The following is a 27,567-nucleotide window of genomic DNA, read 5'->3' on the forward strand; positions in this document are numbered from 1 at the left end:
AACATACATTTACTCTGTAAGCCCTCACTAGGACAAACGGCTATACACAAATAAAAATAACTCTACACTGCACTCTGGTGGTTATTACAATAGAAAGCGTGATCAAACACTAATCAGTGTGGAAAAAATACACAGACAGACACGCAAGCACGCACGATCTAGGGAAAGGAATCAGCCGAGAGATCAGTGCTCCAGATTGTTTCTGATGAGTCCTCTTTGTGGGGGTTGTAGCCAGGCAAACCTACAAAAATGTTTGCCTGGCTACAAAAAGGTTTGAGAACCAATACAATTCAGTAAACATAAGACAGCGTTAAACCTAAAGACCTGTTTGAGATTTCATTTTCACCACCGCTGCCTGATCTTCGTCCGCTGTCCGATTTGTTCCGGGAGGATAGCGTCGTTACAACCTGTTAGTTCCGTTTCCTTTTGATAACAGCATACATTAACAAAATATTGTGCACAACCCACCTCAAATTACTCAGTAATAATTCACAAATAACTGGTTTCATGGTTATTAATGAAAGCAAAGTAAATACAAAATACCCTCCGTACGAACGTACCCAAAGACGCAGGAAAATCTGGAGGAAATCTGGACCAATCAATAGTTCGTATTTTAAAACATCACATACGTCATTAAAAAGAGACCTTGGTCGCGGGACGGTGACGTTTACACTGTGGTTGCCATGATAAACTTCATGCGCACGGCAGATTGGAATTAAATGTTCCAAAGGCAAGCAATAAGGGGCTTTTCAAGAGATATATTTGCAAGTTATTCGTCTTGTCCTTATTCCGAACGTGGAGTGTGCTGAGAAACAGGATAGGGACTGGGTGGCACACCTTTGAGGTAACGCATGCTAACATACGTTGCATACTGTTAGCATTTAGCTAACTCGCTGTAGTGACAGGCATGTGTCTATACCAGTGTTGGTGTTTCCTTCTAAAGGCGAAGCACATGTAACTGGCTCCTTAGCTAATTTGGTATTGTTTTAAGTGGTTAAGTTAGTCACTTCAAATTCTGTGTTGCTAGTTTGCTAACTCTTGTTTAGATAAGAATGTGTATAAATGTATGTTATATTTAGTTTGTAATTTTTATATATATATATATATATATATATATATATGTATATAATATAAAACATACATTTATATAATTTGTTAACGTTTACCCTGGCAGAAATGCTTGAACATTTTGGACAACTTGTTGTTATAGTCAAATGTCTGCCGACTGCTGAATACAATGTTTTCCTGTTAACCAAAAACTACTGTCTAGCTAAACACTGTGTCTGGTAAGAATTGAAAAGTCACTCTGTTAGGCTGGAAATGATATAGAAGTGATAATTACATGTAACCGGCGGTTTTACTTCAGTAGTATTTGGGGAATTCATTTAAGAGGGCTTATGTCTCTATCCCTGATGGTTTTCTTGTTTTAAGCAAGACTGATCATACATTTACAGAGAATGTCTACTTTTTCAATTCCTGTTTATGGGGTTTGTGGTGGTGTAGCATTACTGCCTCACAGCTCCAGGGTCCCAGGTTCGACTGTATTGGCAGGCTCAGGTTACTGTCTGTGTGGTGTTTCTGTGCATCTCATCCCTGTGTCCACATGGGTTTCCGGTTTCCTCCCACCTCCCCAAAAAAATGCCATATGAATTGCCCTTGGTGTGTGTGTGTGTGTGTGTGTGTGTGTGTGTGTGTGTGTGTGTGTGTGTTTGTTCTGCATTGGACTGGTGTCCCATCCAGGGTGTACATATGCTACAGATTCACTGCAACCCTGAGCAGGATAAGTGTTTATGAAAGTGAGTGTTAACATATTGGATAAGGAATGCAGTAATACAGTCATGTGAAAAACAAGTACACCCCATGGAAATTGTTGGCTTCTTTGATATATTTGAAAAACCAAACATTTGATCCTTTTTGAAACAGTGCCTATTAATAGAGGTGATCCACTCTATCAAATGACACATAAAAATGACATTTTGTAGTCATCTCACATTTTACATTAACAAAAAAACAGATCAGTCACAAGGAAAAAAGTAAGGAAAATTAGAATTAGGTGTTCAAGATTGGATGGCAGGGATTAGAACCTGCTTATGGAGTGCAGGTCGAACCTGTCTTATTTATACCCTTCTCATAGGTGTACAAAACCTTGCTTGCAAAAATACATGATTACAGAAGTATAAATCAAGCATTAGTCTGTTAATCAGTTGTGGTTAGTTGGCCTACCTGGAGAGAATCTGGAATGTTTTTGTGGCTGTCAGATAATACAAATTCCCCCATTCAGCCACCCTGGTCAGAAAGTGCTGATATCATACTCTTCTTACAAAAACCCTATAGAACCAATACAAGAAACTATTTGCAAAATCAAAAAAATATTCCAAACTTTCAAATTACTCAATTAACTGCAGCAAATCATCTATGCTCTTTCTCAACATCAAACTCCCAGAAACTACAGTACAATCTCTACCTATACCCATAAGCCCTGATTACATCACTTATCTTGGTTTCTAAATATCCACCAAGCTGTCAGATTTGCATAAACCCAATTTTAACCCTTTATTGAACACCATAAATGATATCCAACACTGGATAAACCTCCCCCTCTCTCTCATTGGCAGATTAGCATCCATAAAAATGACTTTACTATTCAAAATTAATTACTTATTTTCAATGATCCCAGTTCAGTCTCCCCTTTCTTGGTTCAAATCACTCAACTCCTGTATCACTAAGTTTTACTGGAAAAAAAATTTTTTACTCCAAGAATCAAACTAACCACTTTACAAAGACCAAAGTTTCAACGATTTTACCTCTCTAACCAACTCCAATGTTTAATCAAATGGATAAAGCCCAGTCAGATAAATGACATTTGGAAAGATATGGAACAGGCACTATGCAATAAAATCAGTATATCAGACTAACCCTTCATCAGTACAGCTATCAAATGCCACCCCTGCTTCAATAGTCCAACAATTGCATCAACTTTTTAACAGCTTGGTGGAAATTTTATAAAACTATTAATTCACCACTCCAACTAACTGAACACTCCCATATGGCATAACCCTGACTTCACAAACACAGTTAAGATAATGAACATCTCCACATGGGTAGAAAAAGACAATGCACACCTTAAACACATATGCCAATACAACAATTTTTCATCATTCCTATATCTAGGTGAAAATCATGGACTAGAAAATAAATATTTCCTTGTAATTTCAACAACTTAAATCCATTATATCCTCTAAAATCAACCTAAAAGACAACACATTAGACCCCCGCCCCCATTAGTATCTGAACTGCTAAATATATTTCCACCAGCCAAAGTCTTATCCAAAATATACATGATTTACAGAAGTATAAATCAAGCATTAGCCTCTTAATCAGTTGTGGTTATTTGGCCTCCCTGGACAGAATCTGGAATGTTTTTGTGGCTATCGGATAATACAAATTCCCCCATACAGCCACTCTGGTAGGAAAGTGCCGCACTTTATTTTTACATCAAGTCAGTTGAAGTTTCCTGCCAGAATACTTGTATCCCTTTTGAGGCTGCTGTACTGTTACTTTATTCCCCCTGCTTTCTTATTTTTTTGTACTTTTATTCAAACTGCTCTGGTTGCCTATATAACATGTCTCTCTGTCTCTTGCAGACCACCTGATGGCGTCTGCCATCGAAGGCAGCGTGGACTCGAAAGCAGAGCTCACAGCTCTGCTGGAGCAATGGGAGCGAGAACAACAAGGCAACACTCAGGACCTGGTCAACATATTGACCAAGTGAGAGAACTTTCACGTACACTGTAGGCAGTTGCTCGCTGATGTCAGTGTGAGACTCAGCAGTCCATGTTCCCCCCCCCCCCTATTTTCCAGGATATCAGAACTTGTTGAGAGGGAGACTGAGGAGTACCACAAGGCTGATCCTGATCCTTTTGATGACCGCCATCCAGGTTTATATCCAGGTTTTATATTGCTCTTATTGTTTTTTAGTTCTCCTTCCTGGTCCTTTTCCACTATATATCACATCATTCTGAATGTTGCATTCTGGGTTCTCTAAAAGATTTCACATGTAATTACGTTTTGTTTTTCAACTGTCAGGACGGGCAAACCCAGAGTGCATGCTGGGACACCTGTTGAAGATCCTATTTAAGAATGATGATTTTATGAATGCGGTAAGAGACGCATGGCTTCATCCACAGGACATACATGGCAATTTCTCGTGGTTCTAGATCAGGGGTTCTCAATCTTTTTGTAGCCAGGGCATAAAATATTCAGCATATTGTATAAATGTGTCACACAACACATTTTATATTGTGTGTGTGTGTCTATATGTCTCTCTCTCTCTCTCTCATTTTTATATTTTTATATATATATATATATATATATATATATATATATATATATATATATATAGATATAGATATATATCTATCTTTCATACTGAATAGTTTTAGATCTTCAGACGAAATACAACATAAAACAAAGGCAACCTGAGTAAACGCACAATACATATTTTTTAAATTAATTTTTTTATTGAAGCAAAAAAAAATATTCAACAGCTAACACCAGTGTGAAATATGAATTGCCCCCTTAAACGTAAAATCTGGTTGTGCCACCTTTAGCAGCAATAAGGACAACCAAACGCTTCTGATAACTGCAGATCAGTTTTTAAGTTACTTCTAGGACTAGGACTTACTCCTATGCTTTGGATCATTGTTCCTACATAATCCAGTTGTGCTTGAGTTTCAACTTACAGACTGAAGACCAGACATTCTCCTTTACGATTTTCTGGTAGAAAGCAGAATTCATGTTTCCCTCAGTTATTGCAAGTTGCCCAGGCCCTGAAGCAGCAAAGCATCTGCACACCATCATACTGCCACCACCATGCTTGACCATGGGTATGATTTTTTTTGTGGAATTCTGTGTTTGGTTTATGCCAGATGAAATGGGATCCCAGTCTTCCAAACAGTTCCACTTTTGACTCATCAATCCACAGAACATTCTCCCAAAAGGTTTGAGGATCATCAAGGTGTGTTTTGGCAAAATTCCAACAAGCCTTAATGTTCTTCTGGGTTAGCAGTGGTTTTCACCTCTTCCATGGATGCCCTTTTTGGCCAGTGTCTTTCTGGTAGTGGAGTCATGAACAGTGACCTTTATTGATGCAAGAGAAGCCTGTAGTTCCTTTGATGTTGTCCTTGGCTCTTTTGTGACTTCCTGGATGAGTAGTTGCTGTGCTCATGGAGGAACTTTGGAAGGTCGGCCACTTCTGGGAAGGTTCACTACTGTACCGAGTTCTTCCATTTGGAGATAATGGCTCTAACTGTGGTTCTTTTGAGTCACAGAGCCTTTGAAATAGCTTTGTAACCCTTCCCAGACTGATGTATTTCAATCACCTTCTTCCTCATCATTTCTGGAATTTCTTTCAGTTTTGGTTACTGGGTAAGACCTTTTAACCAACTTTATGCTGTTGTAAAAGCTCTATTTAAGTGTTGATGTGATTGAACAGGGTTTGCAGTAATCAGGCCTGGTTGCGTCTAGTCCGGCTGAACCCCATTATGAATGCAGTTTCATAGATTTTGGGAATTAGTAAATATGGGGGCAAATACATTTTCACACAGGCCCTGTTGGGCCTAGATAGCTTTTTTGCTACAATAAATAACATTACCATTTAATAACTGTGTTTTGTGTTTACTCAGGTTGCCTTGGTTTATCTTAGATTTAATTTAATAAAAAATAAAAAGCTTTAATTTCTGAAACAATTTAGTATTAGATATGGTAATTTATAAATGCTAAAATAATTTAGTATTAGAAAAGAAAGCAAAATAGAATCATTTTTACCAGAGTGTTTGAAAATATATCATTTGTTTAAAAGGTAGGTTGGAACAATTTTTATTTTCAAATCACAGACCCCCTGGCTATGCTTCACAGACCTCACTTTGAGAACCATGGTCCTAGATGATGTATTTATTGTTACACTGTGCTAGTTATGCTGTCTGTTTTTGTTTGTTATATATGTTTATTACTACTACTGACATAGTGACATTACCACTGGTTTGTTATTGCCAATGGATTGATATTACATGTACAGAAGTCAAGCCTATTAAACTGAACACATTGAGCTTGATCGCTAATGTACAGTGCAGGTTTATGACATGATTTATTATTAGAGATTTATGTGATTATTACATGGGTGTTGTGTATTACAGTTGGTGAACTCGTATGTCATGACAAGCAGAGAAGTTCCACTGAACACTGCAGCATGCCGACTGTTGCTGAACATCATGCCAGGCCTGGAGACTGCAGTGGTCTTTCAAGAGAAGGTAAAGATGACTATGCTTTTCAAGACAAGACATTGTTTTATTGAAAGCAGTAGACAATCCAATTGCAGGGGTGAGTGGTTGAGGTTTAAGGGCCAAAATTGACTGACCTGAAATTGAACCTGTCACTATCACAGCATCTTGGCCTTTATGCATCAAGTTATGTGCCCTGTCTCTTTAAATATAAAAATATACAGTCAAGTACAGTGACTGTCAAAACCTGTTCTTCATATTATATTTTATTAAATTAAGAATAAATTCAGCATGAGAAAACTAGCCAAATGTTTGATTAAGCATTATGATTTCCAGACTCCAGTTTAGAATTCACATTAAACTAAACTGCGTCTGTCTTATGTGCATTACATACACTATGTACATATTATTTATTATATTTACTGTATGTGTGAGAATGTAGCATTAGCAATTGTTGTCGGACTGATCATGGTTTTGCTATATAGTTACCCTTTCTAGGCAAACCAGGAGCAAACAGTTAATCATCAGGCAACTCAGTCTGGCAGTACCCATCAGATTTTCAGGTTCATTAGAAAGAACCAAATGAAACATGTTCATGTTAGTAAACCTGCCACACATCTATTTTAGTTTGGACTTGTTAAGCAAAGTATTAAGTGGGACCCTGGTATACACAACGTCCTTTTAACAATGTAAGTTTTTGTGTGTGTTTTGTAGGAGGGCATTGTAGAGCGCCTGTTTAAATGGGCCCGGGAGGCTGAGGAGCCCCTGAGAATCTATGCTACAGGTTTGCTTGGAGGAGCCATGGAGAACCAGGATATTGCTGCCAACTACCGTGAGGAGAACTCCGTTCTGGTCTGTGCCACTTTCAACCTGGCACTTTTTCATCACTCAACACATCTGCTATTGCAAAGAAATTATACATTTGTTCATTAATATGCAGTTTTATTACATAGCTTTAATGCACAGAACAGTCAAGAATATTACTTTATTCTCTGATAAAGTTTTAAGCCTTATCTGTCTACAGATAAATATTGATTCAAATGTAAATATGCAATTATTAGGGGTGTAACGATCCATTGATATGGATTGATGTATCGATCAAATAACCAATGATCTGATGTATCGATGCAATGGATAAACATCAATGCATGTATAACTTTTATGATGGACCATAGCCGGAGTGGCTAATCGGGGTTCCCGGTAAGCCCAATGCCGCATCCGAATTGGCGCTAATTCAAAAGTGAAAGTGAAATGCACACGGTTACACAGGCATCCATAAGCAATTTAAAAGCGAGGGGGGAAAAGAGGGAAAAGCACCAACGAAGCTCCAAAGCCCCCTTTCACAGCAACTTTCTTCTGGTAAGCTCTGCAGACAAGGTTACCATCTTTTAAGTTTCCCTCAGCATTTTTATAAAATCCCAAATATAACCACACTTCAGATTTGGTCCTCTTGGAAGGTTGGCAATTTTATAGAGCGCCGTCACTGCCTTCCGGCATGTTCTATTAACTCAACTAATGATCTCAACAAGCCTAATGACAACATCTGTCCATCATTTTATAGTCAAATATAAAACCTGTTTAAATGACTACAGTGTATGTATATTAGTACTTTTTGTACATTTTTCAGCACATTTTAACAATACAGGGATAATACTGATAACTGTGATAATTTTGGTCACGATAATCGTGATATGAAATTTTCATACCTTTACATCTCTACATGGAGATATAAACAAATTGTTGTCAATTGCCATGGCATGAGGTAGCTGCCAAAAAAGTATATTTCTTACTGAAGTATTTTCATATTTGTTTGAATGCAAACCAGTACTTTTTTTCTTAAGGTTAGTTGGCCTTTTTGTAGCTGAAAACAATACTCAGTATGTCATTTGTTATTTATCTTCATATTCGTGTTGAAACATGTCAGTAATAAAAACACGGGATCGTAAGAACTGTCAGAAATTGACCCAGTCATGGGCATTAAACTCCTCGGCTGAAAATGGGCCCCACTCAGACCCTAGATGGACCTTTGTTTAGGGCACTATAATTTCTGCCACTTCCTGGACAAAGTTTAAGTTCGTCACAGGTCCTTATTTGCACTGAAATATGTAGTAAATTTTGGTTGCACCTCTGAATTAATGTTGTGAAATGTTAGTAATTGTGTGAAATATAGTGCATCGTTTAATATCAATTGCAGGCCCCTGAATCGATTGAATCAAAATCACATCGTGGCAGTCATTGAGGTATCAGCAAATATCAAATCACTGGCTAAAAGAATTAATATTATATCGTATCGTCATGAAACTTGTGATTTACATCCCTAGTGATTATACATAAATCTCGTCTACTGAGTTCTATTTAGAAATATCTCTATATTTCACTGTAAAAAAAAAAAAAAAAAAAAAAAAAAATATCTGATATGGTATATGTTGTGCAAGACAACAATTACAAATTATGGTGATCTCTTTCATTGTTGTTTTTGTGCCACTGTATGCTTCTGGGATTTGTTCTACCCATCCATCCATAAATGCCCCATTTGTCTGTTTCCTTTCCTGGAGATCTTTTATCTATTTTCTGTCTGGAAGCTATAGTTACTGAGTATTGTGTTTTAGTGTGAAATATAGCTCTGTTAAGCTGCTGCTCTGTTCTTAATACTGCTATTCTAATACACTGAATATATGATTGAGTGGACTAACAGAACATGTGCTGATAGAATATTATATGACAATAACACAATTTAATGGTAAAAGGTTGTTATTATTATTATTACTCTATGAGAAGCTAATTTAGATAATTAATGAGTTAATTTATGTTTACCTGATTTACTTTTACTCCAGGTTCCCTTAATGCTACAAAGGCTCAGAGAAATCCAGGAGAAAGATGCAGAAAGCAGGAAGGACTTCAAGCGGCCCAGTCTACGCAAGAGCATGGAGCCCTTGCTTCCTCTCGATGAGGAAGCAGTGGATGGCAAGTTTTCGCCCAGCCCTTCACGTATTCACTCGGAAAATAACAGTTTCGGCCACGAATCGGATGGAGCGGTCTCTCCTGAGCACAGTTTAACCCAGAAAAGTAGCAGTCGAGTCCACTCTGGTGTCAAAGGTGTGATGAAATTGGCTGTGCCACACCAATCTGAGTTGGAGAACCCTGGTGAAGGAGCAAGAGATTTCAGAAAGAGGATGGAGCAAGAGAATGGCAGGAAGGCCAAACAGAAGCTGAACTTCTCATTGCCAGAGCCAGAGCGCAACTTCAGTGAGTTGTCTAACAGCAGCTGGTCAGAGATGAGCCCGTGGGTGATTGGGAACAGCTACCACTTGTACCCGCTTACAGCAGGCATTGAGCAACGTCTTATTCTTCAGTACCTCACACCATTGGGGGAGTACCAGGAGGTGAGGTTGTTTTTGGGGTTTTTTCATATGTTTTTTTGTGAGGTAAGTTAATGTTACCTTAACTTGTAGCACTATAGTCAGATAATCTATTGCTGTAAAACCATTGTTACATGAATATAATGGAATACAAGCCTAAATATAAGTAAGGAATAAAACTTGATGGGACATGCTGTTATAAGAAAATAATCAATGAAGGACAGTGGTGCCACCTAAAATTAATACTTGTCCTATACATGTCCTGAAATGTTTTATTGCACTTAATTGTGGTGTATCATTGTTTATTTATGAATTATTAACGCATTTTTTTAAGATTATTCAATATATTCTTACATTCCTATAGGCTTGCTGTGATAGTCAGTGTTCTTGGCCTTACACGGTGTTCGGCCGCACACTGATTACATCGCTTGCCCACTGCAGCACTGCCCCAACTGTCACTTTACTTTTTTATAGTAATAAAAAAATCAGTTATTACTTCCTTTGCTCATTTGTAAGTCACTTTGGATAAAAGCATCTGCTAAATGAATAAATGTAAATTTAGTTCAGTTAGAGAATGGATGCTGAAATTAAAAACTGAACGCGTCTGCTCATTTCCGCATAAGCAGAATGAGTCAGAGTCACAGCACAGATCAGCAGGAGTCAGATTTCATTTATCACGTGACAAGAGTGAAGCGAGCTGACCGACAAGACGATGGCGGAAGATTTGGTTTCAAAGTGAAATGTAAAAGTGCCTATCTGACAATATTTTGGATTTGTTGTTCTGTTTTTCATTAAGAATAATAATGAACTCACTGCCCCAGAATTGCTGCTAATGTGTAAGTGAAAGTGAAATGCACACAGGCATTCATAAGATTTTAAAATGGGGGGGGGGAGAGGGAAGAGGGAAAAGCAGCAACAAATTTTTTGACTTTTTGAGCGGTTTACTTTGTTAGAAGTGCACTATTCTGCCATGTTTTTTTTTCCTTCCCCTGAACATGACATGACAGCTGTGTGCTTCACTTACACAATGGAGATGTTGTTCATGCTTCTCATACTAGTGTGATGTTTTTTGCACAGCTGTTGGCTGTGTTCATGCAACTTCGTGCTCGAGAGCTCCTCATGCATTACATGGATCTAAAACAGACCAATGATGTCCAATTAACCTTTGAGGCCCTCAAGGTAACTCTCTCCACCTAATCATATACTAAACTCTTAGAATCCACAGACACACAACACTTTTATGAACAAAATTTATTGTATTGATAGGATATATTTTATGCATTTTTTTGGTCTGGAATTTATGGGAATGTTTTTTTTTAAAAAACTTTTAAACTTTTGTGTTGTACTTGGTATGCAATCCTCTTTTCTGTTACAGTACCTGGCCTCTCTCCTGCTGCATAAGAAGTTTGCAGCAGAATTCGTGGCTCATGGTGGAGTGCAGAAGCTTTTGGAAATCCCGCGGCCATCCATGGCTGCCACAGGAGTGTCTCTGTGTCTCTATTACCTTGCCTACAACCAAGATGCTATGGAGAGGGTAAGTGGTGGTGTCAATCAGAGACAAAAATTTCACTGTAGTGTACTATTTGACAATAAAGGCTGTTATTGTTTTTAATTGCTTCCCAGCTGGAAGGGGTGAAACACATGTATAGCCATATTTGTGCTAACAGTACTTACTATATAGGTAGCGTGCTACAACTCCAAGATAGAAAGATTTGCTGCCTGAATACTCTGTCTTGCTTCTTCTGTCCTGTTGGGTGAAATACTGCAGTTCATTAAGTGGATGTGCCATATAGTTAGACCTTGTCACCTCCAACACCTATTGAGAAATGGATATTCAAGTTGTACACTTTCTTCCATGAACTTTCTTGTGGAAAAATTGACAATAGTAAGAAGCACAGAAAGGCTAAACTTGCTTATTTTTCTTTTTGAAACTTTAAGTTTAACTTTAATTCTTGTTCGTATTGTTGTGTTTTTTTTTCTTGTTTTTATTTCATCACTTTTTAGGTTTTAAGCCAGATTTTTTGCATGTTGATCATTAAATATATATTTTGATTAATGCTTTTGGAAAAACATTAATTCCATATGTTTAAAGTGATAGTTCACCTAAAAATGGAATTTTGTCATCAAATACTCACCCTCATGTTGTTCCAAACCCATAAGACTTTCGTTCATCTTCGGAACACAAATTAAACATATTTTTAATGAAACCTGGGAGATTTCTGTGCTCTGTTTATAGTCCAGCAACCAAAACATTCAAGCTCCAAAAAGTTCAAGTAATCCATGTGACTCCAGGGGTTTAAATCCAATTTTATGAAGTGATACAAATGCTTTGTATGCAAAAAAAAAAAAACCTAAAATTAAGTGTTTATTCACAAAATATGTTCACTTCTACATAGATCTCCAACGTGCGTTCACAAGAGACCCACAACACATGCGTGTTGTGTTGACACAAGAGTGGACAAAAAATCCAAGCCCCCCATGTCGAAATGTGAAGACATCTTTGTTACAAAAATTGTTCCATGTCACTCAGTTTGTGTACAGAGTCCCTCTTCCTCTGCTGTAAACAGTGCAGCGCTTCTGGGTCTCATTATATCGTGAGAACATCTGGAAGTGAAGATATTTTCGTCAATGAAGTCTTAATTTTATTGTTTGTTTTTTTGCACACACAAAGCATTCGTATTGCTTCATAAAATTGGTATTAAACCACTGGAGTCACATGGATTGCTTTTACAATGCCTTTATGAACTTTTTGGAGCATGAAAAGTTTGGTTACTTGGACTGTCAATGGAGGGACAGAAGTCTCCCAGGTTTCATTAAGAATGTTTTTGTTTGTGTTCCAAGAATGAACGAAAGTCTTATGGGTTTGGAACGACATGAGGGTGGGTAATTGATGACAGAATTTTCATTTTTTGGTGAACTATCCCTTTAAAATGATACAAAATCCATTACCTACATGGGGGGAAAAGGCATTGTCATAATCAGTTGTTGTAATTTTTGCATAAACTATTTTCATTTGCTATAGTCATAATTACTCTTACAGGTGTGTATGCTACCCCACTCCCTCTTAGCGGAAGTGGTGAGTTACACTCTGTGGCTGTTGGAGTGTTCACATGCCTCCGGTTGCTGTCATGCCACCATGTTCTTTTCGATTTGCTTCACGTTCCGAGCTGTACTCGAGCTCTTCGACAACCAGGATGGCCTGAGACGCCTTGTCAACCTGGTACGTATCCAGACAGGAACATACACTGTCCAAAGCTATATCTCTTTTCACTTTTACAGTTGTCTATTTTCAGAGTGTGCCACTGTCTGAAAATATAGTGGAGAATATTGTGCTGTGTACCCTAGTGACCACGAAACACCCATAATATGCCATATTATTTTGTTTTCTCATTGATTAAGATATTGGGCTAAGAAGGCAACACCCTTTCAGATTTCTCCTCAGACTTCTTACTTTGTAATGAGTAAAATTTTGGGAAAACATTTTTATAGTCACACGTTCGATTTCTTGTTAGCTAGGTTGCTTTATTGTCTTTAGTTTGATAATTGTCAATAATTGTGTGGATATTGAGTTACCTAATGTGTGAGCTTGTGATAGAACATGACTAGTGTCAGTGATTAGTAAACCAGTATAACATAGTGTATGAAGTTGTTTAGTTCAGTCAATAATAGTGTTATATGTAGTACTAACAAATTTCCAATGTAGGGAAGGTTAATAGTAGGGCTGCAACTAACGATTATCAATTAATCTGCCGATTGTTTCTTTGATTAATCGATTATTTGGATTAAAAGGCAGATTTTTATTTTCTGTGGGGGCCTTTATTTCATGTTCTGTCCAGTGTTGTCCTTCAAACATTGAGCAAATTGAAGGCTATGAAAAAGGTATTAAATGCATCTATGTGGGGTATGCTATAGATTGTACAAAGGATTTTTAAAAATATTAACATTTTATATTTTGAAAACAAAAAAAAACAACTGGTTGTCCACAAGCTTTAAAGCAGAAGTTAAATCACTATATTAAAAATGCTTAAAGAAAAACAAAAGCACAAACTAAGCGTTAACTGGTAAGAGGTTGAATGTTCTGCAGTAACACACACATTCACTCATTTGAACACAGTAACGTGTTACTTTATTCTATAAATAAATGACACTTTTTACAATTATATACAATTACATGTTATAAATCATTACAGTTACTGCTCTCATAAAAAACATAATTACTTTTGTTTATAATAGCATCAAACAACATAAGTCATTGCAATTTATTTCTGTTGCACGCTGTTTGATGCGCATGTGGGGACTCATGCTCATTCACTGAAGTTTGATGGAGACTTGCTTGTTGTTAGGACAAGCCTTTATGTAAAATGGAAATATTGGCATGAATTTCTAACATTTACAGATATGGATATAAACGTAAAAATGTCATTTCTGCACTGAAGAAAACATGTCTGGAGCACATTAAACAACACGCACATCTGTTGCAGCATCTGACATGACAAGCCACGTTAATACACTTGCTTGTTTGAAGCGCTTAATAAAAAACATTCTCATGTTTTGGACAACCTGGATCGTGCACTTTTCCAGCAGCAGCTCACTTTGTGACCTCTGCAGTTTTTCATGGGTTTTATTCATAGAAATGTGTTTTTCACCATTGTGAAGTGACGTCACTGACTAGGATTATCCAGAGTGACGTCACAGACCCAACTAATCCATAATGAAATTTGTTGTCGATTATTTTAATTATCGATTATTATTGATTTTATCAATTAGTTGTTGCAGGCTTAGTTAACAGGGACTGTTTTAAGTACAGTGATGGTCTTATTGTTCTCTACAACCTAAGCACATCCCTGCTGTTAAAGTGTTTTCAAATCACTGCTTGGGTGGAACACATTGATTGTGATGATGGTATTTGAAAGCTTACACAATGATATTTTTCTTGCAGCTGGTAATTGTCATATGCCTAGTTCTGGATCTTATGGAAAGTTATATAATTTTTTTGTGCATGCAGATAAGTACTCTGGAGATCTTGAATCCAGAGGATCAGGGGGCACTGCTGAGCGATGATGAGATTTTCTCCAGCAGGCAGACAGCCAAACACACATGCATGGCTCTGCGCCGGTACTTTGAAGCCCACCTGGCTATTAAAGTGGAACAAGTAAAGCAGAGTCTTCAGCGCACAGAGGGAGGAGCACTCATCCATCCCCAGCCTTACTACAAGGTACAGTCAATAGTAACTATACACCAGCAGTCTTTTCACAAGGCACATTCTAACATGCAAGACCTTTTGAAAACTGCCTGATTTACATGCATACCTGCAAACATATACTGTTCATATTTTCAAATATATTACTTTGCAGTTAAGGATGTATATGTCTGCTTTGCTATAGACTGTTACCACCTTTATAAAAAATAAAAATAAAGGTTTTTAAAACAGTGTGTATGGATAATGGTATACTATAGATTTGTGTGTGTGTGTGTGTGTGTGTGTGTGTGTGTGTGTGTGTGTTTCAGCCTTGCTCCTACACTCGTGACCAGGTGGTTGAAATGGTGGAATTCCTCATTGAGCATGGGCCTGTGCGCCTGTACTGGGAGCCTGCTGAGGTCTTCCACAAACTGTCCTGTGTGCAGCTCCTGCTACAGCTCATCTCCATCGCCTGTGACTGGAGGACATATTATGGCAGGTGAGATGAAGAATAGGGAATTTAGAAACGCTAATATTTGTGTGATTTACACACAAATTTTGTGGATTTGTGTGATTTACAGGCTTGACATTAAATGGTGTAATACTGCAGTGAGTATTTAATTATTTTGCTGTGGAAATTGATTGGAGGAAATACTATTTTTATTTTAACAGATATGAGGATGGAAATACTCACTAAGGCATTTGTTGCAATTCACCTGCAGACAGGAGGGGGCTCTAAACCAGGAGTGTAGAGGGGGTCATGTTTATACAATCATGGCATTTCTTTTTTTTTTTATTTATAAATAATTTTGCAAATTATATTGACTTTCTCCCTCAATATTATAGACCCATGACATATACTCCCAGTTAATTCCATTTCAGTTCCAGGTTTTAATCTTACAAAATGTGGAAACTGATGCATACACACACTGTATACATCACAATACTTAGATTTGTTCCAGTATATCTGATGCAATATATTTGATGTCTGCAAAAAGTTATTTAACAAGAATAGGAGACAAAATGAAATAGTACAAGAACAGATTTTAATATCTGATCAGCTGACAAAGGATTTGACATATTAAAACAGTCTCTGTGTCTGTCTAACTCAAAGGCTGCTATAAGTATAAATGAGAGAGGGTTCACCTGTATTATATTACTTTGTGTTTTAACTTGTACAATAAAGAAAAATATCAAACCAGTAGTATTATCTAAGAACCATTCATTATTTAACAACCATTTAGATCTCAAACAAACAACCACTTAGCATAGCATGCAACAGAAATGGTTACAGAAACCTCTCTTTCTCAGTAAATTCAGACTACTAACCCAAAATATAAACATTTCTTGCACAACAAATAAATTAAATATAAAATCACTTACAATTGAGCAGCAAACTGTAGTTTCTCAGCAAGGATTTGACTGAGAGCAGCCTGAGAACTTGAGGCAAACCATACTGTTCTGTTTTGCTCAACACTCTGCTCACAACTTATACCATAACGCTCAGCACTCTAGTGCCTGGTGGTTGGGGAAGAGAACTGCACACTAAACAAAGCCTAGTAAGAGAGTTGCCACTGGTACAATAAATTACATAGAACAAATGCATTATGTTGAAGCAGAAAAATGTCAAACACATCATGTTTACACATGATATACAGAGGCTCCTTGCTTTTTACAAATGCAACATTTTTTAATGCCTTTACAAAGTTTCTGCATTTTATCGGCTTTGCCTTTTATGGTTTGTAATTAGTTACTACAGTCTGCTAAATTTAATTAAAATAATTATTGAGTAATAACATTAAACAATTTTATTTAAAGGCTGTTTAACTATGAGTTAAATTATAGTGTCTGCTGATTGTTTCATTAACTGACCTATTACTTATTGCCCAGCCTTTGTAATATTGATATCTTCGAATTTGACTGTGGATATTTTATCTCCCAGGAGTGACACAGTGCGGTATGCATTGGACATCCTCAGCATTCTGACTGTTATCCCAAAAACGCAGCTCCTGTTGGCTGAAAATGTGTCTGTGCTGGATGAAGGCGGGTCGACCATCTCCACAGTAGGTGAGGGATTGTTGAATAATGATGAGATTATGATGTTTTTCGAGTTCCAAGTAGGCAATGAAAATTATAGATTGATAATAGAACTCCTATCGCTTTACTTATTCTGTCTAATATAATATTTTGGGGAAGTAAATTATGAAATCACATGTTTATTTTGGTGAATAGAAGACAAAATTCAACACTGTTTATTTCCTAGTAGCAAATTAGAATTGAAATTTGTTTTATGTAGACTTGTTTCAGTTAAATTGGTTGTAATTGCTTGCTAATCTATTTAAGGCATGAGCATCGTCCTGGTGGTGGCTGAGGGTGAGGTGTTTGTGAATGATGCCGAGATCCAGAAGTCAGCTCTGCAGGTGGTGATTAACTGTGTGTGCGCTCCTGACAAGCGTATCTCCAGCATCGGTAAATTCATCTCGGGTGCACCACGACGGCGTCTTCCTCAGAGCCACCGCACAAGTGAAAGTGTCCTGGCCAAAATGTGGAATGTGGTCCAGTCCAATAATGGCATCAAGGTCTTGCTCTCGCTGCTCACAATCAAAATGCCCATAACAGATGCTGACCAAATCCGTGCTCTAGCATGTAAAGCATTAGTGGGTTTAGCACGAAGCACCACAGTGCGGCAGATTATCAGCAAGTTACCACTGTTCAGCAGTGGGCAGATCCAGCAGCTAATGAAGGAGCCTGTGCTTCAAGATAAACGCAACGACCATGTACGCTTTTGTAAATATGCTGCTGAGTTAATAGAGCAAGTATCTGGAAAGCCGCTGCTAATAGGCACAGATGTTTCACTAGCACGGTTGCAGCGTGCCAACGTTGTAGCACAAACACGCATCGCGTTCCCTGAGAAGGAGTTGCTTCTGCTCATTCGGAATCATCTGTTGTCAAAAGGTCTCACCGATACAGCTTCAGCGTTAACCAAAGAGGCCGACCTACCTATGGGCATCCATTCTCACGCTCATGCCAGCGTAGCACCATTTTCACAATCTGTGTCCACGCCTCCCACACCAACCGCCATCCCACGGAGTCCTCGCCTTGCCAATGGCGTGGCAGCACGGCTCGGAGGCCATGCCTCTCATGTGACTACTTCATCTCATCACCTACAGCCCCGCCCATCTACCTCACAGCTCCCACCCCCAGCCCCTCCCACATCATCTCACCACAGCACTGGCTCTCTTGTTGGTCGAATCGTGTTCTCAAGGGAACGGCCGACTACTTATGCCGCAGGATTGAAGAAACCACGTGTTTTGAGGCAGAAATCAGACCATGGTGCATTTAGCCAGAGTCCAGCTATGAAGAAACAGTTGGACCGCCATCTTCCTTCACCTCCAGCTCTTGATAGGTCTGGTGCTACACTTTTTATTATTTATAATTTTACAAAAAGAAATCATCAAAAACATAACTTTTATTAAGATGGTTGGATGGACACTACAGTTAACCAGGATGTTAAGTGTAATGCACTCAACTTTTACATATTTACAGCTCAAATTTAATATCATTCACATTTTCTAAACGAATGTGTGTCTGTTTCTTTAAAGCTGACAAATATAATACAATTTGATGTTATTGCTTTGTTTGTGAAAATCTACTGTCAACTTCCACCACAGAGAAGATTTTGTCATTTACTGTATTTATAATCTTAAAATCATATCAGGATTGTGCTTGTCTATGTACCTGCTGTTAGAATGCATTATGCAGTGACCAAAAAGTGTTCAAAATCAAAATTATCCTATTATAAGATTCTTCAAATTATGGTTTTTCACACTCTTTGCATTCTTGGGCATGAAGCACGTGTTGTGGTTACATTCTATTTTCTCTCTTTGTAGTATTATAACAGAGTACCTGAGAGAGCAGCATGCCCGTTGTAAGAACCCGGTCACCACGTGCCCCCCGTTCAGTCTGTTCATGCCTCACCAGTGTCCAGAGCCAAAGCAGAGATGCCAGGCACCCACAAACTTTACAGCACGTCACACACGCAGGGTTGCCTATCCAAAATATGGGGGGGTGGATGGAGGCTGCTTTGACAGGCAACTTATCTTCAGCAGGTACTGGATTTTACATGCCAGTTTACTGGCAGTTATTTCAAGGAATGTGGTGTGTGTAGTGTCTTTGTATTTGCATAGTATTTTACAATGTAACTAAGAACATGCGTACTTCTTGTAAACAATATAATCTGTTTTTTTGGATTTATTAAGGTTCAGGCCAATCTCAGTGTTCAGGGAAGCAGAGGAGGATGAGAGCGGCTTCATGTGTTGCGCATTCTCAGCACGGGAGCGTTTCCTCATGTTGGGCACATGCACTGGGCAGCTCAAACTTTACAATGTGTTCGGTGGACAAGAGGAAGCCAGCTACAGCTGCCATAGTTCAGCCATCACACACCTTGAGCCATCCAGGGTATGTACACACATACACCATAATGTTTGCTTGGAGGATGTGCCTTTGTGCCATGTACCCAAACAGTTGCTGTAATGGATTGTAGTGGATAATTTAAAAATAAAAAAAAAAAGTTAGAATTTGAATATAATTTTAAATGTAATTAACAAATATATTTAACACACTTAATTGAATTAAAATTTTGTCCTGTGAGTTTTTTAAAATATTTTGTAGTTTCAGGTAGCGTCTCTGTTTAATTAGTGCCCGAAATAAAAATCTGTATTATTGTAGATTCATGCTTGCCTTAATTGTTGTAATAAAGTTTCATATTTCTTCATATTTCTTATGATTTCCTCATTCATAGGAACACAATTTCATATTTTGTGACCATTGTCATCACAAGATGAAACACTTCAAGAAAAAAGTGCACAAGGACCATTTTTTCCAGCACTGTGCCTTTTCCTAGTCTCCAAATCTGTGCTTGAAACAAAAAATTATGCACATACTTTTCAGAGTCTGCTTGCATGAGCAAGTCCATAACAGAATTTACAAAAATATAATATTCCAAAACATTAAAATGAGACAAAAGTGAACACCTAATTAATGCATTTACTGCAGGGTGGTTTTTAGTTAATTGAAACAAAAACAAAAACAAAAAAACTATCATGTACATCCTATCTGCTAATAAAATTCATTCCTTATATGAATCAACATGTATATTATTAGAATATTATATTATATAATTTGAAATGGAATAATTTAAATATATAATATTATATTATAAGAATTTGTATTTTACAGGATGGGTCTTTACTGTTGACATCTGCTTCATGGAGTTATCCTCTATCTGCACTCTGGGGAATGAAATCTGTCTTCATAATGAAGTGAGTCTAACAAACACAACTCTAAACAAACTTGCTGCACATGTCATCTGTAATCACAATGCTCAAGACACTTGATTATCACTGTTTCTGAGTGGGTTGTGTGGTGGTGTTTTTTTTTTTTTTTTTTCCTCCCTTTTTGTGTAGGCATTCCTTTTTAGATGATCATTATGTGGAATTCAGTAAGCTTTCCCAGGACAGAGTAATAGGAACAAAGGAACACATTGCCCATGTAAGAAACTTACATATTCCATATGCAGATTTTGAAAATGTAAATTTGGAGAATTAATCTTTGAAATAGAAGGCCAAAAGAAGCCATCATCTTTTGTCTACTTATTGTAAACTACAATAGACATAAAAAGCAGCACTGATTTATGTGCTCCATGATTTACCAAGCTTCATTATTTATTCTCTTTCTGTTTATTTTCTTTCTTTACTACTTCTTTTTTTCAATGACGAAGATTTATGACATTCAAACTGGGCAAAAGACCCTGACCTTAAACAACCCTGACCTGGCCAACAACTACAAGCGGAACTGCGCCACCTTCAATCCGACTGATGACCTTGTGTTAAATGATGGGGTTATGTGGGATGTGCGTTCAGCGCAGGCCATCCACAAGTTTGATAAATTCAACATGAACATCAGTGGCGTTTTCCACCCTAACGGCCTTGAAGTCATCATCAACACAGAGATAGTATCTTTCCAACATTTGTGGTCCTATTTTACTGTTTAGTTTACCCCCCCCCCAACAGTTTATATACAAAATTAAAGATTATTAATAAGGTTCTTTTTAAATTGCCAGTGTGTACATTTTAGACACTAACTCTTGCTGAGATGTTTTCCATAGTTTACAGATGTACATTCAATTCTTTAACTACAATATCAGTGGGACTTAAGGACTTTCCATTTGCTGCACACTGTACCAGCGCTGGATCAGTGCAGAATTGTGTTCAACAACAATGGAACAGTCATTTATGGAGGTAAAGATGCCATGAAACACCTCAAGGTCCCCATGAAATGGCTTCTTAGCTGTGATTTCAGTCTGTATGTTCTCACATTTCCTTCTGAAACAGGAAGTCAAAGTGACACTTGCCTGAGGTATACAATAGGGAATAGCTTTCGAGATATACCACACTGCCAAATCTAAACAAACCTGACATTATGCTTAGTGAGCTAGCTAAATATAGAGAATAGCAAAGAAATTAGTGAGAACCTTTTACTTACTACTAAAGAAGCCCTGATTGTGTATAAAGATTTAATCGTGTTCTTGCTTTGTTTGAGGAAGAAACATATTCCAGCATTGAATGAGCCCCAAGTTGGTAAAATGCCTCTGGGTGCTTGGCGCATAACCACAACCTCGAGCTCCAACTATTTTTATTCAACCAAGTGATGGTTAGAAATATGAATAGTATGCAGGAAGATGTATAGCCAGACACACTGATGGACAATGTTTACTGATAACAAGCTACCCGCCTCCAGGGCTGGGACATGTATGGTTCAGAATTGTCCAGTTAAATGCTCTCTAGAATTTATTGGTAGTTTATGCATCATCGCTTAAAAAATGTAATTAAAATGAGAATATCACCACAACATGGGGGTCCTTAAAACTGAGGGACCGGGATAGTTCTGAAACAGTTATCTTGCTTGTAAAGGCACTTTAACACTTTTTGAAGCAAAATTATTTTTTCTAAATACCAATGAAGCTGATTGTTTTGTCATATTAAATGCCAAATGCTATCTCTTAGCCATGCTTCAGGCTGATGATGAGGATGAAATGATGGAGCAGCAGATGAAAAGTCCCTTTGGATCCTCCTTCAGGACCTTTGATGCTACTGACTACAAACCGATAGGTACAACCTTTTATCCAGTCACTGGATAAACACTTGACCCTCTCCTGCCCTTTTTTCTGTTACTCCTATTAATGTTAAGTGTACACAGGGAATTAAGTGAGGAGGGAATTGTGGGGAAAGAGGGAGAGGTTCTTCATTGTATAAAATTATTTTCAAATGTTTTACTATCTGGAAAATTAAGTGTTAAATTAAATCAAAATAATAGGGAAAAAGGAAAAATATTTTAAAGAAGTAGGCACAATATGTCTTAAGTATTACATGATGATTTCAAAGGCAAAATGGCAGCATCAGCATATATTTACTGAAGTTTGTAAATCACATTAAAGGGAGTTGTAGTTCAAGACAATAGTTCAAAACATCCTATTACATATTGTAAAAAACTTTTAAAGATGGGCAAGGAGAAGGTGGGAACCGGCTGAACACAAAAATAAGGTTTAATAATAAACCAAACTCAAACAGAACATAAAACACACAAACGGAACACAAAGTACACGTGCGTCTCTCTCTCTCTCTTCCAACTGCTCCTTTATCTCTCTCTCTCTCTCTCTCATTGATTAGCCCAATCAGTGCCAGGTGTGCATCCCCACAACCTGGCTTCTCCCTTTTCCTTGTTACACTCCGCCACCGCCAGATTCGGGAGGGCGGTGCTGCTATCTTGGCTACGACTTTCCTCTTGTTTGTAGGCAAAGAGCCCAGCCAGTCAAGAGATGATGAGGAGGAGGAGGAGGAGGAGGAGGAGGAAGGGGGCAGAGAGAAGAAGCAAGCTAGAGAGGGAGGTAGAGAAAAAACACTCCGGTCCTCAGATATGCTGTCATCTGCTTCTCAGCGCACTGGGAAGTGATCCCCCACAATGCCTGCTGATGGCACTGGACTTCTGAGCGGACAGCTGCAGCTCCTCCCCTTTTCCGGTGGACAGCAGCCACTCCTCTGCCTTCCCGATGGATGGATACGGCTCCTCCCCTTTTCAGGCAGACAGCAGCCAGTACTCCGCTTCCCCGGCTGACGGCAGCAGGTCTTCCATCCCCTGGCGGGCAGAAACTGCTTCCCTTTCAGGCGGACTGCAGAGGTTCCTCCGCCTCCCTGCGGACGGCAGCAGCTCCTCCGTACTGCTCGGCAACTGCTCCAGCACCACCGCCTCCTTTGCATCGCGATCCTTCCACAGCCGCAAGAGCTCTCTTGACAGCGCGTCCCTCCTCCTTCCTGGGTTTCGGCACCAATGTAACAAACTTTAAAGTCGGGCAAGGAGGAGGCTGGAACTGGCTGGACATAAACATAAAATTTTATAATAAACGAAACGCAAACATAAAACACACAAACAGAACTCGAACACGTGTGTGTCTGTGTGTGTCTCTCTCTCTCTCTCTCTCTCTCTCGCTTCTAGCCGCTCCTTTATCTCGCTCTCTTTCCCACTGATTAGCCCAATCAGGTGTGCAACATCACAACCTGGCTTCTCCCTCCTTGCCTCAGAGATTTTGGTATAAGAATACAGAGATTTAAGAATAACTATACATTTTCTTGCTGTTTTTCTTTTTTTTTTCTTCTCTCCTGTCAGCCACCATTGATGTGAAGAGGAACATTTTTGATCTGTGTACTGACACAAAAGACTGTTACCTGGCAGTCATTGAAGTAAGTTGTTATTGTTGTTTTTATTATTATTATTATTATTATTAGTGGGTTTCTGAAAAGATTAGTTGAAACGATTTTGGGGGGCTTTGTGTTTTCTTGTAATACTAAGGCTTTTGATGTAATGCATTCCTCCACAACAGAATCAAGATTCTATAAATATGGACACAGTGTGTCGACTTTATGGAGTTGGCCGACAGAGACTGGCTGAGGAAGAAGAGGATGAGGAGGATCAGGTGAACAGATCTTGCCATAATCTTCCTAGGCTATGCAATGGTTTTTTTGGAGGTTTTTTTTTCTCCTTCAAAAGATACTTTGGGTAGAAGTTGCAGCTGAATTGGCACATGCTGTTTTACTTTTATGAACAGGAGTTACCTGCTATTGCAGTCTACATTTACATTACATTTACATTTATTCATTTAGCAGACGCTTTATCCAAAGCGACTTACAAATGAGAAAATACAAGCAAAGCGATATCAGGCAGAGAACAATAAAAGTAGTGCTACCATACAAGATCCATTAATTGAGTTCCAGAAGAAGCAAAGTACACAGAGTAGAGGTGTAAGTGCCAGAGTAAATTTTTTTAAAAAAATTCAAATTTAGGGGTTTGTTAGATGTTCACAGAAGAGGTGGGTCTTTAGCTGTTTCCTGAAGATGGTGACCGATTCTGCGGTCCGGATTGATACATACATGGGTTAATGTGACATGGATATGCTAAAAGGTCCTTGTTGTTTCAGTTCCAAACCAATATTTCAAGTTGCAATAAGCAACTTTTGGTAGTAGCCTGACCACAGTAGTAGACTATTGATGATGTATAAGAAATAATTTATAAAAAACTAATTTGGAGATGGAGGCATTCATATGGGAGTCTGGACATGTAGTATAATTCAAACACCTTATGCCAGTGTTATCCAATGTAGATTATTGATCCATCATGTTGAGCAATCAAACAAGTCCATGTGAGATGAAGAACAGGAGATTTCTCTTGTTAGTTGGGCAAGTTTATTGGAAAATGCACCAGCTTTTTCTTTGCTTCAGGTGTGTTGTAACCATACATGTTTGGTTTATTCAACATGCATGATTGCATTAAGAATACATGGCAATCATACATTGGCTGATTACTGTCTAGTAAACTGCCTATAGGCTACAAGAGTCTCATGCTGCTAGTATCATTAGTGTGTGCTTGAGGTTTGATATTTCCCACGTTCTCCTCCCGGGAGCCACATACATGTGCTTAATACATGTGCTCATTGTTTTACACAGTATTCTAAGATTATACTAACTCGGGTCTACACCATTTGGGGAGTGTAGATCAGTGTTGGATAAGAGCAGATGGCGAGAGCATCAGAAATGACCTTTGTATATAATATATTGTACCTGCTAGTTGGAAGCTGCAGTCTCTCATACAAAAGGCCAGGTGCTTTCATAGAGATGTGCAGTACAACTGACATTACACAATTTTCCTCTGCAGTGACAATTTCCACCTTGGAGGTCTCCAAATCCCTAAAAGTTAGATATTGTTTTTTTAAGTTTTTTTTAATTATATTTATTTATGCACACATTTTTTAACTTAAACTTTTAGCAAGTATGGAACAAAACAAATATGATGGTTTTTGCCTAGCTGCATAAAGCCATCTTGAAGTTGTAAAAAAGGTAGCTTAATTCTTAAACTAACTACCACCTTGTCCAATAGCAAGAAATCTAGACTAATCCATGTCATTGCTCTGACTTCTCTTTCAGTGTTTCAAATAGTAATCAAGCTTTTTTGGGGTGGGGTGGGGTAGTGAACTGACATTACACAGCGAGGTAATGACAAAATAACAAGATCATGCTAAAACCATCCGATTGGCTGGATTCATTAATGTATGTTATTTACTTGTATGTAATGAAACTTGATTGGTCTGTGCTCTTCCAGGAGGATGAAGATCAGGAGGATGAGGAGGATGATGACTCGGATGACGACATGGATGATATCGACACAGACCCCCTGATGGCTGAGCTGGAGAATGAAAATAATGGTGAGGAGGAGGAAGATGGTGAGCAGGATTTTTCCCCATCTGATGATGAAGAGGTGGCTCGTCTCCTGGAGGAAGATGGTGAAGATGATGATGACGATGATGATGACGACGACGACGACGATGATGATGAAGAGGATGATTCTGAGGACAATGAGGGAGATGTAGAGCTAGTTATGGATAACAGTGAGTTAATGGATTTTTTTTTTTTTATGAATATGGAATTATAGTCTAGAATGCCTGCTTGTTACTTTCATTCTTTACACTTTTCATTTCTTCTCTATTGTAGTGTTCTTACGCTTTCCTTCTCTGCTCTCGTATTCCAGCAGATAGCTCAGATAACTCAGACCTGGAAGACGACATCATACTTTCCTTGAATGAGTGAGCCATGGAGGATGCAGAGAAAACAGGAAGCACAAACTTATTCATACCTCAGAGGTGAATACCACTGAGGGAGAAAAGATGACCAATCTCAAACATGTTGTCAAAGCGGGAAGAAAAGCACTTGACTGGTTACATCAAGGACTCTTATACAAGAAGGCTCTTCTTGTGTACTAGACTGAACGGCTCTTTAAAAATGCTGATATTACTGGAATTGGATGATTAAAGGATCATATAGTTTCAAGGGTTGCTTGATGAAGCAAGTGTGATAGTTTATAAATAAAAATTTAAACAAATTAGTTTTCATGAAAAAAAAAATCTGTTTCTAAAGTCCACATTTTTGAAAGTATCCCTTTTTTAAGAGAACAAAAAAAAGTAGACACTCGTTTTAAGATGAAGTGTATTAGACATTTGTCTCTTTCAATGGGTTTGGCCACAGAAAAGAGCTGGTGATGTTTGTTAAAATGGTCTAAAATGTCTTTTGAGCTTCCACAGTACGCTTAATGGGTGCTATGTGGATGTGAGTGTGTGCGTGTGTCAATTTGATAAATCTTTTGCTTGATTTCATCTTAAATATTACATTTTTGCCAGGCATATTGCTCCCAGTATATTTGTTATTCAGAGTCACTCATAGGTACAAATGCCTTTCTGGCTATCTTCTTTATTTTCGTTTAAGTTTGCTCAGATTAGAAAAAATTTTTTTAAAAAAAGATTACCTTTTAGAAGTTACGTCTCCCTATTTGCATACTTCGGTATGTGTACAATTTGGAACATCAGTGAGGACTGAATTGTAATGAAGCAGAATCAATCCAAGTGCCATTTGCACCAGTGGTCCTATACCAGCATTTCATTGCATCATGTCTTTTGGCCATAATTTCTACAATTTGATTTTAGATGATACCTTCCTAAATGTATAGATCCATTGTACAGTATGTATCAAAGTATTTTTACTATAAACACCATTAAAACGACCCAGCTTTGTGATGTTTGTATCTCATGAATCATTAATAAAGCCTTTTATGTTCATTTGTGTCCTCTGGAAATTCTGAAAGGGAAAACATATATATATATATATATATATATATATATTTATATATATATATATATATATATATATATATATTTTGTGTGTGTGTGTGTGTATAGGCATTGATGACTAAGATGAGCTCATTAGTGAATAGCAAAACTTCAGTAAGTGAAAAGCATGCTCAATTGGGTTGATATCAGACATTTAATTTATTTGCCTTAAGAGGCTCTTGGGTTGCTTCATGGTACGTTTTGGGTCATTATCTATCTGTACTGTGAAATGCTACCCTATCAGTTTTGTAGCATTTGACTAAATCTGAGCAGAAACTATAGCTCTAAACACTTCAGAATTTATCCTGCTACTTCTATCAGCAGTCATATCATCAATAAACATCAGTGATGCAGTTCCATTGGCAACCATACATGCCCATGCCATAACAAACCCTCCACATGTTTGATGGATGATGTGGAGGAGCCCTTTCTTTCCTTATACATACTCTTCTCTTCCCATCATTCTGGTACAAGTTAATCTTGCAT

General features: G+C 38.0%; 1 protein-coding gene across 4 annotated transcripts; it reads left to right on the forward strand.

Annotated features, from left to right (window-relative positions):
- Positions 1-626: 626 nt before the first annotated feature.
- Positions 627-26,988, forward strand: LOC128607666 (DDB1- and CUL4-associated factor 1). 4 transcript variants are annotated; one of them, XM_053624744.1, is made up of 25 exons: positions 627-844; positions 3,645-3,768; positions 3,862-3,950; positions 4,087-4,160; positions 6,195-6,308; positions 6,993-7,130; positions 9,113-9,661; positions 10,715-10,816; positions 11,013-11,171; positions 12,678-12,857; positions 14,643-14,852; positions 15,146-15,315; positions 16,759-16,883; positions 17,160-18,222; positions 18,707-18,925; positions 19,076-19,274; positions 20,055-20,137; positions 20,282-20,366; positions 20,596-20,829; positions 21,022-21,115; positions 21,881-21,985; positions 23,538-23,611; positions 23,752-23,844; positions 25,524-25,809; positions 25,953-26,988. In XM_053624744.1, the coding sequence occupies exons 2-25, from the start codon at positions 3,653-3,655 to the stop codon at positions 26,006-26,008; spliced, it is 4,617 nt and encodes a 1,538-aa protein (XP_053480719.1). In that variant the 5' UTR covers positions 627-844; positions 3,645-3,652; the 3' UTR covers positions 26,009-26,988. The 4 variants fall into 4 exon arrangements, with proteins under 4 accessions (XP_053480719.1, XP_053480721.1, XP_053480718.1 ...); XM_053624746.1 differs by having other exon boundaries at positions 628-844; positions 3,862-3,938; XM_053624743.1 differs by having other exon boundaries at positions 633-844; positions 25,950-26,988.
- Positions 26,989-27,567: the final 579 nt, after the last annotated feature.

Source organism: Ictalurus furcatus, chromosome 5 (genome assembly GCF_023375685.1).
Source record: "Ictalurus furcatus strain D&B chromosome 5, Billie_1.0, whole genome shotgun sequence".
NCBI lineage: Eukaryota > Metazoa > Chordata > Actinopteri > Siluriformes > Ictaluridae > Ictalurus > Ictalurus furcatus.